The sequence below is a fragment of the Narcine bancroftii genome, chromosome 7 (genome assembly GCF_036971445.1).
Source record: "Narcine bancroftii isolate sNarBan1 chromosome 7, sNarBan1.hap1, whole genome shotgun sequence".
Taxonomy (NCBI): Eukaryota; Metazoa; Chordata; class Chondrichthyes; order Torpediniformes; family Narcinidae; genus Narcine; species Narcine bancroftii.
Genome location: NC_091475.1, coordinates 81,040,377 through 81,059,335, shown reverse-complemented (window position 1 = coordinate 81,059,335; position 18,959 = coordinate 81,040,377). Strand labels below are relative to the sequence as shown.

General features: G+C 44.6%; 1 protein-coding gene across 4 annotated transcripts in view; it reads left to right on the top strand.

The window, feature by feature from the left end:
• Positions 1-18,959, top strand: part of pcca (propionyl-CoA carboxylase subunit alpha) — a 632,301-nt gene that overhangs the window by 286,993 nt on the left and 326,349 nt on the right. For all 4 annotated transcript variants that reach the window (XM_069890498.1, XM_069890496.1, XM_069890499.1 and 1 more), the window contains 2 exons: positions 2,276-2,354; positions 18,505-18,607. In XM_069890498.1, the coding sequence (XP_069746599.1) occupies positions 2,276-2,354; positions 18,505-18,607 (182 nt within the window). The remainder of the gene's footprint in view (positions 1-2,275; positions 2,355-18,504; positions 18,608-18,959) is intronic.

The following is an 18,959-nucleotide window of genomic DNA, read 5'->3' as shown; positions in this document are numbered from 1 at the left end:
GTATATTCTCAACCATTCGGTATCGATGGTTAGAGGGGATGCTAGCTGGTTGTGAGATTTACTTAAAAAAATTACTACTCATCACACACTAGTGTTCTATGCATAAGCCATTGAATAAACTGCCATACTCCATGTCATCTCCTTACCCTTTTTAAATTACAGTGCAATTCGATATTTCAAGGCGAAATGCAAAATGCAGCAAAAGTAAATTAAATCATGAGGCATTTTCAAGCAGGGAAAACATCAGCCTGTAAAGGCAGAGATTCTTCATCCTTATGGCTAAAGACGTATCTTTCTGAATTTGCTGTGGCCGGCTCTGAGGCGCTGATTCCAACCCATCTCTGGAAAGGATAATCGCTTTGCTGCTTGACTTAAATGTACAGCCACTGCTAGCGGCTGGTTAGGGGCAGGCTGATGATGCCGTCAACCTGCGACCCATCTCCTCACTTATTCCTCTCCCTTCATGAGCCCCTCAAGGCAGGGGCAGCAGGTGGAAGCCATCGGGGTAGCGGGGGCCGGCAGGAGCCCTTGGAGCAGTGGGGGCCAGCAGGGCAGCAGGAGCTGGTGGGAGCCCTTGGGGCAGTGGGGGCTGGCAGGGCAGTGGGAGCCGTCAGTGGGGGGCAGTGGGAGTCCTCAGAGCTGCAGAGAGCTATCAGCACAGGCCAGCAGGGCAGCGGGAGCTGTCAGCAGGGGCTGGGGGGCAGCGGGGGCTGGCAGGGCAGCGGGAGTCCTCAGGGCATTGGGAGCCGTCAGCAGGGTCTGGCAGGGCAGTGGGGGCCATCAGCAGGAGCCAGCGGGGCAGTGGGAGTTGGCGGGAGCCATCAGGGGGCAGCTGGTGCGGGCTGAGACAGCCACACCGGGCTGCTTTGGCCTTCGGGACAACTCTTTGTGTTTCAAAATGCAGCAGATCAATGGCCATCTTACCTACCCATAATCCCCCATGCAGCTGGAACTGTTCTGGGAACCATAGAGCAGTTCCAGCTACGTGGGGGATTATGGGTAGGGAAAACGGCCATTACTCTGCTGTGTATTTATTACTGGTGGAGCCACGACACTAGTCACTCTGCCTCCATTGCTCTGGAGGACACTGCAAAACGCTTCTGGATATGAATGTTGTCTGAAAGGTAAATTTTAAGTTTTCGATCCATTCTTATAGCCAGCCTCCAGGCGGAGACCTGACATGAAATGGCCTATTGACTGTCCTCACCGTCACGAGGGATTAAAATCTTCAAAGAGGACATTGCTGCTAATCAGCCTACAATTGCCCCGTATTTATGTATAAAAGTAAACCAACCAAAGATGTCTTTTCACTTTGAATAATGTTCAAAATAAAATTTCTGAATTAATTAAGCAATTTCTCAATTTTCTTGGAAACCTTTTCCAGTTGCATGAAAATTTTAGATGCATAAATCCCAGATAAACGAGAGTATACGATATGCGACTATGTTTATTTATTGTATAAAGTATCTGTTAAAGTTGCTGTTTACTGAGTGAAACGATCGTTGGGAAGGATAAATATTTGTGAAAAAAGTTAATTTTTTTTAGTAAACCTTTGAAAGATTGAATGTGATCTTGCTTCTACACTTTTGTTGTTACTATTCTCTTGACTTTCCTTGGTCTCTCTCCCACAGGGAGATGCTACTTGGCCTGCTAGAGTAACCTAAAGGAATTGGATTTGCTTAGTAACTGGCCATGAGGCCAGCTTGTAAAAAAATTGTCCAGGGTAACCTGTTGGCAGCCTTGCTGTCTTCCACCATAAAACATGCATTTGTATGTAGATATGCTCTCTTGGCATTTATAATTCCTGTTCATTTGACAAGAGGCTAATAACACTGTAATACCAACAGGATTAATTCTTTGCTGCAGAAGTGGCTGTATGATAGAAACAGTCCTTTCACCCTGTCTGGATAGCCATTTATTTCTTTATTCTTTGTGTATTCCATTCCCCCACAATTCTGCTGTAGATTCCACTTAAATTCATATATACTAGTGTCAAAGATGTTTTTTTCCCCTGAATTATGATGTTTTGATCCCTGTGCTTTCATTTTTGGGTGGGGTTGAAGAAGGAGAACAAATAATAAGATTATAAAGCATGGTAAATCTAATGGACCAAAAACATGTGGAATTGACTTGATGAGACTGACAACAATGCACCTGGCTCAGAAAGCTTATGGAGGTGGTATTAAGTCGCTGCCTTGACGGTTATTGGGCATATGGTCAGCCGTCACACTTACATAATCAAGTCAAAACATGTCTAATTGTCTCCTGCCGCTAGGTTATCCTGTCATGATCAAGGCTTCAGCTGGAGGTGGTGGGAAAGGCATGAGAATAGCTTGGGACGACAATGAAACCAGGTAAGGTTGTGCTAAGAAAGGACCTGGGAATAAACAAGAAAATTTGCAGATGCTGGGGTTGAGTGCTGTGCACAGATGTGCTGGAGAAATCAGCAGATCACTTGGCATCCGAGAAACTAAAGGATAACCAATGTTTTGGGCCTGGGCCCTTCGTAATATGAAGGACCCAGGCCTGGAACGTCCATTTCCCTTAACTTGGTGCTGAGTTTCCCAGCTCATTTGTGTAAGGACATGTGGAAGTTGGATCATGCTGTTATCAACAGTCTATTAAAAAAAGAAATCGATTAGGGTTTCAAAAACCTTTTGTTAACCCAGATGTTGGCTGTGCTTTGATGACAGTGTCGGGAACGCAGGGTGAGGCAGCCGTTTAGCGTAAACAGAGCTCTGCAGGCCAGCTATTTTTGTTTAATTTGTTGGAGAGGGTGTTGTGAGAGTAAACAACCAGTGAGGCTTCGTTTGTTTGCCAGATTCACTGGAATGTCATTCTCTCCTCATTGCTACTGTTTACCTCGAACCACTTGGAACCAGATGCTCCATTTGTGATACCTACTCCTCTCTCATCCTGGGAAACAGTGTGAAAAGTAGGAGGAGACAACACCAACCTTGCGAGTGCGAGCTAACCAACACCATTTGTGCTCATTATCTAGTAATGTGAATCTTGATGAGGCCTGTCCACATTAAATTCATGGGGAGATTTTAATTTTTTTTACATTCTTTGTGCTTCAAACTAATATTTCATTTTTTCCATTAAGTTAACAATATGATATTAAATGCATTTACATGGCTTAACTGACCAGCCCAAACTTGTATTTGGACTAATTATGTGGATGGTCCAGATAAAAGTCTTGCATCATCTTCAAGGCATAAGTCAGAATTGCCCTTCACTTCATGAATGCAAGATCCTGGATTAATACAATTCCACAATGTTCTAGAAGTCTGGTGCAATCCAGATCAAAGTGGTTTGCTTGATTGACACCTTAAGCATACACTCTTTCTGTCAGTGGTGCAATATTGCTGCAAACAAAAGGCATAGCAGTAACTTGATGAGCTTCTTTAGTAGAACAACTCAAATCTATATCATCTATTTCTTTCCCACTTGGACCCAGAGGATACATTTGTGGTACCTTTTCATTTCAGGAGTTTGATCCATGCAAATTATTTGTACAGTCATCGAGTTATGCTGCACAGAAGCAGGCCTCTCTGCCCCATTCATCCATGCTGGTCAAGATGCCTGTCTCTGTGGCCGCTATTTGGCCCATATTCCTCTAACATTTTCTATCCACGTAATTGTAACCACATTGAGTATCCCCTCGTTCCAGATACCCACCACCCTCCATATGGAAAAACTTGCACCTTGAATCCCTTCTCACCATAAACCTTTAGCTCCCCCAACACTTTTTCATTTTTGTACCCTATCTATATCTGTGTAGTTTACCCTATCCAGTTTTAGACTTCCCTACCCTGCAAAAACGCTATGACTATGCTAGCTATGGACCTCATATTTTTATAAACCTGTGTAATTTCGGAGATGACAAAAGATGCAATGTGGATATGGTCCACTGTTTTCTACCTCAGTAAGAGATACCAATGGTAGGGAAATAACTTTGCTTATGTGCTTCGTGCACTCAAAGTTAACATCAACATCTTTTAGTCCTTTGACGAAAGTGAAATAATTTTTCTAGTGAATGTTCTCTGGACACTGACCCTCCTGTCTTTTATCTGAACTTAATTTTCAATCTCCCTAAAGCTTCTCTGCTTCAAGAAGAGTAGCTTGAGCACCTCGAGCCTCTCCAGATAATTGAGGGCTCTCATCTCGAGAATGTCTCCTTTATCCTTTCTGAAGCAGACTCAGGATTGCTTGCATTGCTCTGCATGAGGCCAAACTAGTGCAAAAAGTTTCCCTTGCACCTTCAAAGATATAAACAAGCAGTTGGTGCTTAATATTTTATGCTCTTGCAAAACCTATGGGATAAATACTTCTTGATATTTATCTTGTGGTTTTCCCATGGTTAGAAATGGTGGCTATCAACAAACTGAATTGAAGATTGTATATTTGAGGAAGACGTCCTCATTGCTCACCTTTCTGCCATTGGTTGACAGCAGCTCTTTTTTGGAACATTTATTGCGCATATATAAGCCATCGCCTTAGTAATTTTTGCCAACATTGTACCAGCCCATGGGTTGGGGATGGAGTAGGGTGTGTGATTGGAATAGCAGTAAAAGTCCACTGTACAGCAATAATAATTCATCTTCGCAAATTAGGGAATGTCAAAAGCAGAAGAAAGTGAACTTGACTCAAACTATAGCACTTTAAATGCCAGCCAGGTCATTTCCCCAGTAAAATGTAATAAGTGAAAGAGATTTGCACATAAATTACATGCATAAATTAATCCGTCACTTGTAGAACTCGAGTCATCTGACTTCAATTTTTAATTTGATTTTAACAATCCAGCACGGGTTAAGGCCCTTCCTGTCTATGAAACCTGTATGACCCAATTACACCAAATTCACCTATCAACCCTCTACTTTTTTGGTGGTTGGGAGGGAACTGGAACACCTAGAGAAAACCCATGCAGGTTACGGGGAGAATGTGCAAACTCCTCACAGGGAGCACCGGATTGGAACCTGGGTCTCTGGCGCTGTAATAGCGACTTAATAGATAAGTTATAGAGTAAAACTGAAATACTAGAGGAACTTAGCTGGTCTTGCAGCTTCATTAAAAGGTAAAAATATCTTACCAATGATTTGGGGCTGAGCCCTTCTTTAAGGTATGAGTAAAAAGCAGGCAAGTGTCTAAATTAAAAGGCTGGGGAGAAGGAAATAAAGGGAGGGGTGTACAAACCAACAGACAAAATGTGTTAATTGGATATGGATAGAAAGACAGGTGAGAATTGATTGGGGAAGGGGATATTGGTTTTGTGAATGCAGAGCTGAGGGAAGACAGAGTGGTTGTCCATGTGTGGAGCCTCATGAGATGGGGGAGATATTAGAGTATTTACTTGTGGTGATATGTATATACTGTGCTGTGTATGAGTGGCTGAACTGCCCACTGATGATTCGCTCCCTAGTGACTCCTCCCCTTGTGACATGGCCATAAAGGTCGGCCTCCCTTCCCCTGTCCTCCATGCGAGAACATGGAGTCGTGTCAGCTACAATCTAAAATGTATTAAAGCCTATCGTTTCCCACTCTGTCTTTGGTGTTATTGATAGAAGATATCATTACTCAGGAAACTCGCCTAGTGTATAAGAAAGGAAGGGAAACAAGTAGAGGTGTCATGGAATACAGAGAGATTAAAAAGGAGGAGGTGCTCGCAGCCTTACAGCAAATAAATGTAGATAAATCCCTTGACATGATAATTCCCTTGGACTTTGAGGGAGATTAGTGTAGAAATTACAGGACCCTGGCAGAATTATTTAAAATATTCTTAGCCATGGGTGAGGTGCCGGAGAATTGGACGGTGGGTCATGTTGTTACATTGTTTAAAAAAGGCTCCAAAATAGACCAGGAAATTACAGGCCAGTGAGCCTGACATCAATATTAGGTAAATTATTGGAGGGTGTTCTGAGAGATTGGATATACAAGTATTTGGACAGCCAAGGGCTGATTAAGGATAGTCGGCATGGCTTTGTGAGTGGTAGGTCATGTTTAATGAATCTTGTAGAGTTTTTTGAGGAGGTTACCAAGATGAATAGATGAAGGAACGGCTGTGAATGTTGTCTACGTGGACTTTAGTAAGGCCTTTGACAAGGTCCCACAAGGAAGGTTAGATCAGAAGGCTTAGACACTCGCTATCCATGGAGAGGCTGTAAACTGGATTTGAAATTGACTGAATAGGAGAAGACAGAGATTTGTAGTAGATGATTGCTTCTCAGACTGGGAGCCTGTGACTAGTGGTGTGCCTCAGGGATCAGTGCTGCGACTATTGTTGTTTGTCATCTATATCAATGATCTGGATGATAATGTGGGAAATTGAATCAGCAAGTTTGAAGATGACACTAAGATTGGAGGCATTGTGGACAGTGAGGAAGACTTTTAAAGCTTGCAGAGGGATCTGGACAAACTGGAAAAATGGGCTAGAAAATGGCAGATGCAATTTAATGCAGTCAAATGTGAAGTGTTGCATTTTGGAAGGACAAACCAAGGTAGGACATACACAATAAATGGTAGGGCATTGAAGAGTGTGGAGGAACAAAAGGATTTAGAAATACAGATACATTATTCCCTGAAATTGGTGTAACAGATAGACGGAGTTGTTAAGAAAGCTTTAGCATCTTGGCCTTCATAAATCAAAATATTGAGTACAGGAGTTGGGTTGTTATGGAAAGGTTGTATAAGGCACTGATTATGCCAAATTTGGAGTATTGTGTGCAGTTCTGGTCACCTAAATACAGGAAGGATATCATAAGATTGAAAGAGTGCAGAGAAGATTTATTAGAATGTTGCCAGGTCTTCAGGAGTTGAATTACAGGGTAAGATTCCTTGGAGCGTAGAAGAATGAGAGGATATTTGATAGAGGTTTACAAAATTATGAGGGGTATAGACAGAGTAAATGTGAATAGGCTCTTTCTATTTTGATTAGGAGAGATGGACATGACTTTAGGGTGAAAGGGGAAAGGTTTAGGGGGAACTTCTTCACTCAGAGAGTGGTGGGAGTGTGGAACGAGCTGCCAATTGACATGATAAATGTGGTCTCACTCTTAAGTTTTAAGAATAAATTTGATAGATACATGGATGGGAGAAGTCTGGAGGTTTATGGACTGGGTGCAGGTCAATGGGACTAGCAGAATAATATTTTGGCTGAATGGTCTGTTTTCTGTGCTGTAATATTATATCTCAATCTGGCAGTGCACGGATAGACATGTCGGCAAGGGAATGGCGTGGGGAATTGCAATGTGTGGCCTGTGGGTGATCCCCGCTATTGTAGCAGACAGAGCTGAGGCACTCAGCGAAGTGATCTCCCAGTTTGCATCGAGTCTTTAAAGTAGAGTGAGGACTAGATGCAGTAGATGATCCCTGCAGATTCACAAATGAAGTGTTGCTTCATTTGGAAGGGCTGTTTGGAGCCCCTGAATGGTGGTGTGGGTGCAGAGGCTGTGGTCACAGTGATAGATGCCAATAGGGTGATTGATGGGAAGGGAGGAGTGGATGAGGGAGTCACGAAGGAAGTGCTCCCTGCAGAAGATGGAGAGGGGTGGAGAAGGGAAGATAAAAATTTTGATGTGGCAGATTTTTGTTTCTGGAGTCGTGTTCTGGAAGATTCAAGAGCCTGAGAACAGTTAGGGAAAAATAACTGTTCTTGAACCTAGTTTTCAGGCTTCTCTACATTTGCCTGAAGGTAGCAATGAAAAGAGTTTGTGACCAGGGTGATGGTGGTGGTCTTCTTGAGGTAGCACCTCACATCGATGTTTGCAATAGACGGGAGGTTGGTGCCCATGATGTACTTAGCCGAGTTTGCCATTTACTGCAGTCTTTCACATTCCTGAGCGTGCAAGTTCTAAATCGTATCATTTAGTACACTTTTTCCACTTGGTACCTCTGAAGGGACTCTTTTGCTTCTCTCTTTCTGCACTGTAAGGGATGTTGGTTAAGATCATGGAAATTCTTTGCCTTATGGCAGCCAAAAGTTGAAGTATATCATGGATATTGTAGTCGCGCTGTGTCGCAGAGAGAGAAAGGAGTCTGACTCGAGTGGCATCCAGTTGGAAAATGCACGCGTTTTAAACATTCCTCCCAGGAACCCCCGCGTGCTGCGAGGCGGAAATTACATCACCTTCCAGCCCACGGTTTTCCCCGCACAGTCTTCCCGTTTGCTGACATCACCAATTCACCCACAACTTTCTGAGCCAGTTCGAACTGTGCTTAGGCGAGCTGCCACATGGCCTCCCCCACCCCCTAGAATCGTCAATTGGAGGCGAAATGTCTGGCACCTGTTCTGGTTGTTTGAGTGGGCGTCCTTGCCTTCCTGGAATGGGCCCTGTTACTGGTCAATCAAGGTCTAGGTGTGCTGGTTTGAGGTGGTTGATGGTAATGCCTCTTCACCCCCATCAACGTCCAGGACGCAGGTTGTGCCGTTGTGGCGTACCACCTTGAATGGCCCCTCATAAGGACACTGTAGGGGTGGTTTGTGCGCGCCTCTTCAGACAAAGATGTACTCACAGCCCTGTAAGTTCTTAGGCACAAAGGGTGTCGTAGTGCCATGGCCAAACTTTGGAATCGGAGCCAGTTTACTAAGCCACTCACGCAATTTATTGAGGACCTATGATGGCACAATTCTTGCCCTCGAGCTGCGGGCATGAACTCTCCGGGCACCGTGAGTATGAAGACTTCAGGTCCTCTTTGGCCACCGTCCGTAAGACGAGCAGCTCCCGGGTAGTTTGTCTACCCAGTCTGACCCGTGGAGGTGTACCATCAGGGTGGCCTTGACCAAGCCATTCAACTGCAGATAGTAGGCTGTTGTCCTAGCAGGCACGACTTTTAGTCCAAGGTGCGGATGTAAACTGCGGACCCCTGTTGAGGTAATGTGGACTGGGAGGCTGAAATGTGCCACCCAAGTGGAAACGAGGACCCTGGCTCATGACTCTGTGGAGGCGCCTGCTAGGGGAATTTCCTCCGGCCATATCGTGAACCTGTCCACCATGGTGAACAGGTACCTCGATCCCCTTGACACCGGCAAGGGGGCCAACGATGACTATATGCACATGCTCGAACCTTCGTTGTGATGGCTGGAAGGGCTGGAGCAGAGCCTTCATGTGCCTTTGTATTTTGGTGGCTTGGCAGTCTGTGTTCGTTCTGGCCCAGTGCCCAACCTGCTTTCAGTGGCTGTACCACACAAACTTATTGGAGATAAGCCAAATGGTTGCCCGGATGGAGGGGTAAACTAAACTAGGCAGGATCTCATAAATGTGGTGCCTCCAAGCGATCAGGATGATGGGCTGAGGCTGACCTGTGGATACATTGCAAAGGAATGTTGGACGCCTGGTCCGATGGCTTTGTCCTCCAAGTATCCTGGTACTGAGCTTCAGCAAGTGACACGTAGTCCACCCCCGGAGATAGGGAATGCACTGCTTGCACAGAGGCTTGTGACAGCGCAACGGCAACCACATTGCTGTTCCCGGAGATGTATGGTGGTAAACTCCGAGACATAAAAGAGGGGGCGTTGTTGGCAGGCCGACCACAAGTCTGACACTTTGGTGAAGGTCAGAGGCTTGTTGTCAGTGAAGACAGTGAATTTCCTTCTTTCAAAGAAATACTGAAAGAGACAGACAGCCAGGTACAGGGCTAGCAGGTCCTTGTTGAAGGCACTGTATTTGACCTCTGGTGGTCATAGGTGTTGGCTGAATAGCGCCAGGGGCTTCCATTGGCTGTTGATGTCCTGTTCCAGAATGCTTCCCACTGATGAGACAGAGGTGTCCACCGTGAGGGCAGTCGGTACGCCCATTTTGGTGTGGACCAGGAGTGTGGCATTCACCAGGCTGTCCTTGGTCTTCTCAAATGGTCTTGCTGGACCAAACAAGCGTTGTCAAAGGTAAAAAGCAGCAGTAAAAGTTAACCATCCTCACAAACTCCAGTAGACCCCTTAACCATGTCGGGTCTGGTGAACTGGCAGATGGCTTCCATCTTTGCCAGCAATGGCATGGTGGTGTGGCGGTTGATGTGGTGCCCTAAGAAGTCATTGGTGAACAACCCGAATTAGCACTTGGGGTTTATCACAAGGCTGAAATTGTGCAGGTGTAGGTGTTCCTTGTGGGAGCGACTGGCGATGAGTGTGTCTTCCAAGTGAACAAACAAAAACTCCACATCTTGCCCCATCATGCCCACCAACCGTTGGAATGTTTATGCTGCGCTTTTCAAACCAAACAGCATTCTGAGAAACTCAGAGTCCAAAGGCCGTAATCAGAGCCATCTTTGGTACATCGTCTGGGTGCACCAGGATTTGGTGGTTCCCACATACTTAGGTCTATCTTCGAGAAAATGCGAGTCCCATTCAGGTGGGCAGTGAAACTCTGTATATGGGGCACAGGGTAGTAGTCCACGGTGGTGGCGTCATTTAGCCTTCTGATCTCTTTTCAGTACCAACCGCTCAGTCCAAGATTCCGCCCTGCTCCAGCTCCCTCAACAGCCCCTAAGGCTAGAGCTGGATGAGGTTCCCACCCTGGATGAGACATATAAGGCAATCGAACAACTGAAAAGTGGCAAAGCAGCAGGTATGGATGGAATCCCCCCAGAAGTCTGGAAGGCTGGCGGCAAAACTCTGCATGCCAAACTGCATGAGTTTTTCAAGCTTTGTTGGGACCAAGGTAAACTGCCTCAGGATCTTCGTGATGCCACCATCATCACCCTGTACAAAAACAAAGGCGAGAAATCAGACTGCTCAAACTACAGGGGAATCACGTTGCTCTCCATTGCAGGCAAAATCTTCGCTAGGATTCTACTAAATAGAATAATACCTAGTGTCGCTGAGAATATTCTCCCAGAATCACAGTGCGGCTTTCGCGCAAACAGAGGAACCACTGACATGGTCTTTGCCCTCAGACAGCTCCAAGAAAAGTGCAGAGAACAAAACAAAGGACTCTACATCACCTTTGTTGACCTCACCAAAGCCTTCGACACCGTGAGCAGGAAAGGGCTTTGGCAAATACTAGAGCGCATCGGATGTCCCCCAAAGTTCCTCAACATGATTATCCAACTGCACGAAAACCAACAAGGTCGGGTCAGATACAGCAATGAGCTCTCTGAACCCTTCTCCATTAACAATGGCGTGAAGCAAGGCTGTGTTCTCGCACCAACCCTCTTTTCAATCTTCTTCAGCATGATGCTGAACCAAGCCATGAAAGACCCCAACAATGAAGACGCTGTTTACATCCGGTACCGCACGGATGGCAGTCTCTTCAATCTGAGGCGCCTGCAAGCTCACACCAAGACACAAGAGAAACTTGTCCGTGAACTACTCTTTGCAGATGATGCCGCTTTAGTTGCCCATTCAGAGCCAGCTCTTCAGCGCTTGACGTCCTGCTTTGTGGAAACTGCCAAAATGTTTGGCCTGGAAGTCAGCCTGAAGAAAACTGAGGTCCTCCATCAGCCAGCTCCCCACCATGACTACCAGCCCCCCCACATCTCCATCGGGCACACAAAACTCAAAACGGTCAACCAGTTTACCTATCTCGGCTGCACCATTTCATCAGATGCAAGGATCGACAATGAGATAGACAACAGACTCGCCAAGGCAAATAGCGCCTTTGGAAGACTACACAAAAGAGTCTGGAAAAACAACCAACTGAAAAACCTCACAAAGATAAGCGTATACAGAGCCGTTGTCATACCCACACTCCTGTTCGGCTCCGAATCATGGGTCCTCTACCGGCACCACCTACGGCTCCTAGAACGCTTCCACCAGCGTTGTCTCCGCTCCATCCTCAACATCCATTGGAGCGCTCACACCCCTAACGTCGAGGTACTCGAGATGGCAGAGGTCGACAGCATCGAGTCCACGCTGCTGAAGATCCAGCTGCGCTGGATGGGTCACGTCTCCAGAATGGAGGACCATCGCCTTCCCAAGATCGTATTATATGGCGAGCTCTCCACTGGCCACCGTGACAGAGGTGCACCAAAGAAAAGGTACAAGGACTGCCTAAAGAAATCTCTTGGTGCCTGCCACATTGACCACCGCCAGTGGGCTGATAACGCCTCAAACCGTGCATCTTGGCGCCTCACAGTTTGGCGGGCAGCAGCCTCCTTTGAAGAAGACCGCAGAGCCCACCTCACTGACAAAAGGCAAAGGAGGAAAAACCCAACACCCAACCCCAACCAACCAATTTTCCCTTGCAACCGCTGCAATCGTGTCTGCCTGTCCCGCATCGGACTGGTCAGCCACAAACGAGCCTGCAGCTGACGTGGACTTTTTACCCCCTCCATAAATCTTCGTCCGCGAAGCCAAGCCAAAGAAAAATCACTATATGGTCTCCATCCTCCTGCTAATTTAGGTACTATGTGGGGTGGGGAGGCCCATGGGCAGTTGTATCTTCACACAATCCTTATCTCTTCCATCTTCCAAAACTCCTCTTTTGCAAGGCAGAGCTTAACGGGTAGCAGTCTGCAGGCCCGGGCATGGAGTGGAGGTTGCTGCATGAGGATGTGGTGTGACATGCCATGCTTGGGTGTTGCTGAAAAGAACTGTGGCAATATGATGTCTGGATACTCCGCAAGAACTCTTGTGAATCAGTTCCCCAAATATGTTATAGAGTCCAGGTAGCATGGCATCCCCTGGGATGAATGTCTGAAAAGTCCTGGTATCTACTAACCATTGCCCCTTCAAGTCAACCAGCAGTGAGTGGGCTCTGAGGAAACCCACCGTAAGCAATGGTTGGGATATTGCAGCCAGCATGAATGTCCAAGTGAATTTGTTGGCTTCAAACCCCAGGGGTATGGTTTGAGTACCATATGTGCGGATAGCACTGTTGTTTACTGCTGTCAGCACTGACCCTGCCTTTCTGTTCTGCATATCAGGGCCTGAAGGAAGGAGGACACTGATTTTGACTCCAGTGTCCACCAGGAACTTGCACCCGGAATGATTGTTACAGTGGCCAGCCGCCATAGCCATTAGCGACGGCCGGCTATGATGTTTCCTGGAAACTTACATGGAGGTCGGCAACAGCACACTCCAGAACCCCACCCTTGATGGTAGAAACACCAAGAATCTGCGCTGGTGTTGTCCCTGTTTGAGGGTGTGTATGGCCTCACTGCTGGGGTGCATGGAGCCTGGGCCTTTGGGGGTGATGCAGCACTAATCTCAACAGGGCATCTGCCCTTCTACTTCACGCACCACAGGACATCTGCACGGGCGGTCACCCTGCGGGGGTTGATGAAATCTTCGTCGGCTAGAATGAAGTGGATATCTTTGGGCATCTGCTCTAGAAAAATTTGTTCAAAGAGCAAGCAGGTCTTATGGCCAGCTGCCAATACCAACATGTCACTCATTAAAGCCAACGGTTCACGGTCACCCAGGCCGTCCGTCTGCAGGAGCCACGTGGCTCGTTTGCGGCAGGAGAGACCAAACGTCCAGCGGAGGATAGCTTTCAGCACCTCGTACTTGTTAGCTGGTGGCTGACGCAGGAAATCGATCACACGACCTGCCATCTCCTGGTCGAGGGTGTTCACCCCATAATAATACTTGGTGGCGTCTGTAACTATCTGCCTAATTTGGAACCCCCATGCGGTACAGGGTGGAAATGACATTACCTTCCGGCCCACAGTTCGCCCTGCAGCTAGCTGATGTCTGCGGTTCACCTGCAACTTTCTGAGCTGTTTTGAACTGTGCTTAGGCAAGCCACCACAATATTTTTTTAAATCTATTGTTGTGTGACAATAAAAGGAACATTGCACCTTGAAATTCTTTGGAGGATTCAATGACAGGCTGAATCTTATCAGACTCAACCTGAGCCCCAGAATTTTCTTCCTTACACCACCTGCTTCTCACTTCTTTAAGATGACCTTAAGGCCTCCAACTGATTTGTTTGTCTCAGTGTCAAATTTCACTTGATAGTGATGCCTGTGGAGCTTCTGGTACATTGTAATTAAGGGCAATAGACAAATACAAGCTATTGTGTATATTCAGCCTCTAACTTAATCCAAAATAAATGGCTTACTGGGAAGCCATTAATGCTAAAATAAACTCAAGGGGCTGAATGGCCTCATGTTTCTGGTAATCCTTCAAATCTACCCCCAACTCATTGTGTGTTGAATATTATTTTCTTTTCACCACCTCTCCTCCAGCTCCCACAACTTCCATCCCTCCTTCCTCTTTAATGCCACCAAATGAATCAAGAGAGGCAGAAAACCCAGGACCAGAAAGGAAAGCATAGACTGGGAAACCTAATGCCACACACCTTGGATGATTGAATTTTGTCCAGGGCATCTCAAAATGCACAAGGATTAGTTCATTAAGTAACTTTATCATTTCAGCCATGGCAATTTTCATTGATGAGGAAAAAATATATACTTTTTGAGAAAAGTCCTTGTCCTAGTCCGGTTTAAATTAGATTTAGACGTACAGAATGGTAACAGGCTATTTTGACCCACAAGTCCATGCTGCCCAATTTATACCCAATTAACCTACACCCTGGTATGTTTTGAGCACTTGGAGTAAACCAGAGCCCCCGGGGAAAACCCATGCAGACGTAGGGAGAACGTATAAACTTCTTTCAGACAGCGCCGGATTTGAACCCTGGTCCCAATCGCTGGCGCTGTAAAGGCCTTACGTTAACTGCTATCCCAACTGTGCTGCTCCTAACCAACCCCTTTGAGATAACTATCTGTTTTTGGTTACCTCAAAGTTTCCAAAGGCAGAAAGGAGCTTAATGTGTGGAAAAGGAACTGGATTGCACAAATCTGATGAGAATTAAATGGCTAATTATCAGAGGTGCAATCTATAACCTTACTGGATGTCTGGAATACTACATAATATAAATTTTATTCATTTGCAGACTTTGTTTATATCTATGGTTTACTCATTAATTTTACCACCTGAATCCCTTTCAATATTCTGTCTATTCTTAATACAGTGATTTTCAATCCATCTTCTACACATTGACCTTGATCTCATTTTAATTTATTTTAATTTGACTGCAATAAATTTTGATAATTGCCTTAACAACAGCCCTTTCATACTCCCTATACCTGTAGTTGATTTTTCAGGAAATCTTGTGCTCCCATTTGTTTGTTTTTCATTTCCTTCCTACAATTTTTAAGGGACAATATTTTTTGTCACTACCTTTTTCTTGTTGGCCTTAGTTCCTCCACTACAGTCCTTCAGTTATATTTACCATATGTATTAATAAACAAATGGTTCAGCCTTACTGCTAACTTGTTTGCACTCTGAATTCTCGAGTATGAATGTTTTTCCTTTAAAAAAAGGAGAGGAAAATTGCACATTCTGAAGCTGTCTTGGAGAATTACATAAGGTGCTTTCAGGTGGCCAGAATCCTTGAATGTAAAGACGCCTAAAATACCCTAATGTGGCTGTCGGGAGGCCACCTGAAAGTGGAGAACCTGGCCCCGAGGAGCACTTACATAACCCTCCTTGGGGAGGTATATTCTCTGGCTCGGAGTGCTCCCCCCATGGCACTTTAAAGCAAGGCACCAAGGCAAAGTGGCCAGCAGTTTTCAGGTGCCTAGCAGTGGGTGGGCTGTTGACAGTCAGCTGGCGACCCGCTGGCAGCCACCCTCCCCGCTGCCGACAGCCACCCTCCCCGATGCCGACAGCCACCCTCCCCGCTGCCAACAGCTACCCTCCCCACTGCCTGACAGTCCCCCGGCACAGGAATATGGGGTTGGAGAGGCCAGTGCAGGACTATGGGGCTGGGGTGGCCACAATTTGGTGTCGGTTTATAGAGAATGAGGAAGGCTTGTTAGTTGCAGTTAATCATTCATATTGATTTTTGCATTCTGGAGAGAGTTCTACACGAGCATCTTTCAACCTTTGCATCCTTAAACCTGATAAACCGAAACCCACAGAAATTCTGTCATAAATTATCATTGATCAAGAGGAAAGGATACATCAATAGGGAGCAATGGACAGAGATATTGTCCTCGTGAAAACAAACCAACAACTGTTTTGTGGACTACAATTAAAGTTTATTTCTTTTCCATTATTTTCATGTAGTGCTGCTACAAGATGCTTCATAAGCAAGCCGTGACAACAGTCACAGTCCACAGGGGTCGGACGCGGCTCTCCTGCAGCCAGCATGTTCGGATGATGGAAAGGTGTATTCTCCATAGCCACCTGAACGTCCCAGCTGCACTCCCCCAGCCGCGTCTGCCGGCGCATTGTCTGCGTCCGAGCACCTGAAAGCGGCTATAGTTAATGTAATACTTGCTCAAGTGTAGTCATTCAGTAGAAAGCCAATTTGCAAATCCTGAAGACTAAGTGAGTGGGCAGATTCCCTTTCAAATACAGTACTCTTATTATTTCACTGAAGTATCTTGGTACTTTTTGCGGTCAAGTTCAACTACAAGATTAAACACCCAGCCTAATAAATGAGCCATTTGAGATACTATCTGGAACCATTAAATTTTACTCGACTGCAAGAGGCTCAGCCAGTGGTCATTCTTTTGCCCAGGGACTTCAATGCTTGCAGAAAATTACAGAAGAGCTAAATAATGAATAGATTTAGACAGACTGGGTGTGAATGTTTGCATATCACTGTTTTCACATCAGGGGATCATTTAGATTTGCAAGTACAGGGGTATAAATGAAGAAATTGTGATAAGAAAAATAAGGTTTAATCAATTCAAAAAATTACTTAGATAAATTCTTCTTTCTCAAAATTGCACAATAATGATTAACTGCACAATTGTTATTGAATGTTTTGTGCTTTGCAGCACCGTTAAGTCCCTTTGAACCGTGTACAGAAAAACAATATATTAAGGTTTAGATTTAAAATTTAAACATTTGGAATTATTCAAGTCAAATATAACCTTCAAATGTCAGTACAAATTATATAGATTAGCTTTGCATTTTTCTCAAATTAAGCAGTTATGGATTGAGGTCAAATAGAAAGTTCACGCTAGCATGCTAGTTTTAAAAAAAAATTAGCATCATTTAGAGGCACACATCTGGAAATTTGGTTCCAGTTGATTTGTAGTTGAGTGTTACTCAACTATTTCATCCAAAGATTAGGGAACAGAATTGAGTGAGAACTAGAGAATGAATAATGGTGATAAATGGGCAGTGCTTACTCACCTCAACCCTCAATCATTTTATGCTGTTGCCATACTATCAAATCAAGGAACGTAGACTTCAGAAGTCTGCATCAAGAATTATTTATTGAAGTGTGCATTCAGGAGTCCAGCACTGGAGATGTAGTCGTGTTCTATCACTGAAAATGTGCTCTGTGATTTCCATTTTCAGAAACAAGTTAAATCAATATACATTTTTTAATTTATTTTTGTGAAAGGGAAATTAATTTTATTGATGTGTGTTTAAATCATTTTCAGCTTCAGGGCATTCTAAAGTGGTTCTCAGTTGATTACATAAATATTCTTGAAGTTCTGTAATGTAGGAAATGAGAATGTTGGTTTTGTGCATAGCAAGCTCCCACAAGCAGCATCGTTGACATCTGTTTTAGAAATGATAATTGAAGGGCCAGGACATTGGGGGGTAATGATTCCTCTCTTCAAATACAGGTATTCCCAGACTTGTGACCTATGTCCATCAGCACATATGACTGAATTAAAAAAACAATTTGTGTGGTTTAAATTGTATTTGACAAACTATAAAAAGGATATAGGGCATGTACTTATTTTATTATTCAACATCCCAGGGTCCATAGACTGGGCGCGGCCATTTTGAATCTTGTGCGTATATGCGAGACTTCGGTTGGCACATGCATGGTGGGTTCACGTATTGGAGTTCAATTGGTACATGCGTGAGAGTGAATGGCGCGATTTCAATACAGCTAGGACACTTAACTTCCGCATGCGCCAAATTAAGACTCTAGCATGCGCACAGGAATCAAGATGTCCACGGCCAGCCTGTGGACCCGGGGACGCTGACTAACAAGATAAGTACACATATTTTGAATCTTATATGCCCTGTATCCCTGTTATTGCTTGTCAAATACAACATTTGATTATAAAATTTGCTTTAAGACTTCTGTACTCCACGGACGGGGGCAAAATTCCGACTGTGTCCACTTCGAGGTCCTTCGGTCCCAATTACGGTCTTAAGTCTGGGGTAGCTTTATTTCCGCAGATTCTGAGAGAATGGATTGTGGCCCAATTTGACATCACAGTTTTTAGGGGGATTGAAAAGAATTTTAGTGAGACTTTAGTCACATGAGAAGTAAAAGGAGGTAAATACAGAGCTTGCTGAAATGTGCTCTGAGGGAAGCATCAGATTGGTTTATATCTCATTATTGCCCATTATGTTGCTTGAATCATAATATTATTGTCCGCATACAATAGTGTAATATCTAAAGCACATGATTGTTTAAATTCTCACTTTTATACTCAACCAATTCCATTACACAAAATATAGCAAAATCTGCCACATTTTATTAATGACATTCATTGAGTAACTATTGATTTTGAAAATGTATTCAAAATGTGAAAGTTTAAACAAAGATTTTACTCTTAATTTGTTTTTCTTTCAAGAGAAGGCTTTAGATTTTCATCACAGGAAGCTGCCTCGAGTTTTGGAGATGATCGCCTCTTGATTGAGAAGTTCATTGATAATCCTCGCCACATTGAGATTCAGGTTAATATGCTTTTCAGAAATGCTTGTAATTAAATCTTTTGCTGGAATGATTGTTCTGTCATCCATGGAGCATGGATTCATTCACAGCTGACCAAGATAGGGTTGAAGTTACTGCCTGTCAGTTTTGAGGTACTGTGAATTTTCACAGTATAACCTCATTCCTAATGGGAATATTCAAAATCAAGACAACTGCTGTACTTGAAAACAAGGGTGAGAAGTTGGTCCAAGCTAGGTTCTATGTGTTTAACATAATTTCTTCAATACACAAATGAAAAATTTAAAGGGAAGACAGGGAGCACAGCTCAAAAAAATTATTAATCAACAGTCTTCTTCAGAGAAACTATATGATGAC